General features: G+C 70.3%; 1 protein-coding gene across 1 annotated transcript in view; it reads right to left on the bottom strand.

Annotated features, from left to right (window-relative positions):
* Positions 1–1,032, bottom strand: part of SPPL2B (signal peptide peptidase like 2B) — a gene marked incomplete in the record, with an annotated part of 10,843 nt that overhangs the window by 4,933 nt on the left and 4,878 nt on the right. Inside the window, 2 exon segments of the mRNA XM_027769620.1 lie at positions 51–167; positions 828–924. Of these exon segments, the coding sequence (XP_027625421.1) occupies positions 51–167; positions 828–924 (214 nt within the window).

Here is a 1,032-nt window from a genome sequence, read left to right as displayed (position 1 = left end):
GGCAGTTCCCGGGTGCAGAGGGGCCCGAGGGCGGCCCAGGCAGCACTCACTGGTCCTCGTTGCGGAAGACGCCCCACAGCACGCTGAGGGCCACACAGCACAGCGCCAGCAGCAGCATGCGGACCTGCGGGCGCTTATGGAAGTAGGGCAGGCTGTTGTCCGGCACCCTGGTGGGCGGCAGGGGGCGGTCAGGGCCACCGCAGCGCCCGCCCACCCAGCCCTCTGCCTGGCGGGCCCCTGCAGAGCTCTGGTCTGGCCTCGTCACTGGCACCCGGGGACACCCACGGCCCTCAGTCACACAGCAGGAGCAGAGGCAGGGCACAGCCCTCCACGGGGCAGGCGCCAGGGTCCCCACACCAGCTGTGCTGGGAACACATAGGACGACCCCTCCCCACGGTCCCCTCCCCACCCGTGGATGGCCGGACCAGCCTTCTCCTGCTCCTCTGAACTGGTCTAACGCCCATGGGACCACACCGAGCTCCCAAGGTGCCCCATGCCCCCTGTCTGAGGCCCCAGAGCCTGGCTGGTATTCACCTTGCCACTCTCTGCCCTGGGACACCCCAGGAGGCCTGGCCACCACCCTGTCCTTGGCCCCTACTGGCCACTGCTGACCCTGCGCAGGACAAGCGTGGGAGGGCAGTGCTGCCCTCTCCCCGCCCCCGCAGGCGCCTGAGCTCTCCCCAGGGCTGCAGCAGAGGAGACAGTGCTGGGGAAGGGCAGTGTCACCAGCTGGGCTGGCCCCAGGTGCACCACCTAGGAGCTGGCCAGCAGAGACGTGGGCAGGGTGGACGGGTGCGGTGCTGAGGCCTGCACACTGGCCGGCTCACCTGCACGCACAAAGGGGCAGCCTCCGGACCAGGGGCGCCAGGCAGCTGTAGAGGCCGGTGGAGGAAGCCAGGCAGAAAATCCCGATGATGACGTAGACTGCGGAGCAGGGCGCGTGAGGATGCGTGGGGAGGGAGGGGATGCCCCCGGGGAGCCCCCCACCTCAGAACCGACGGGGCGGGGCATTTCCAGGGAGGCGGGGCCTGG

Source organism: Tupaia chinensis, unplaced genomic scaffold (genome assembly GCF_000334495.1).
Source record: "Tupaia chinensis unplaced genomic scaffold, TupChi_1.0 Scaffold149964_2, whole genome shotgun sequence".
NCBI classification, from domain to species: domain Eukaryota; kingdom Metazoa; phylum Chordata; class Mammalia; order Scandentia; family Tupaiidae; genus Tupaia; species Tupaia belangeri.
Note: the sequence above shows the minus strand (reverse complement) of the source record. Positions and strands in the feature narration are given on the sequence as shown.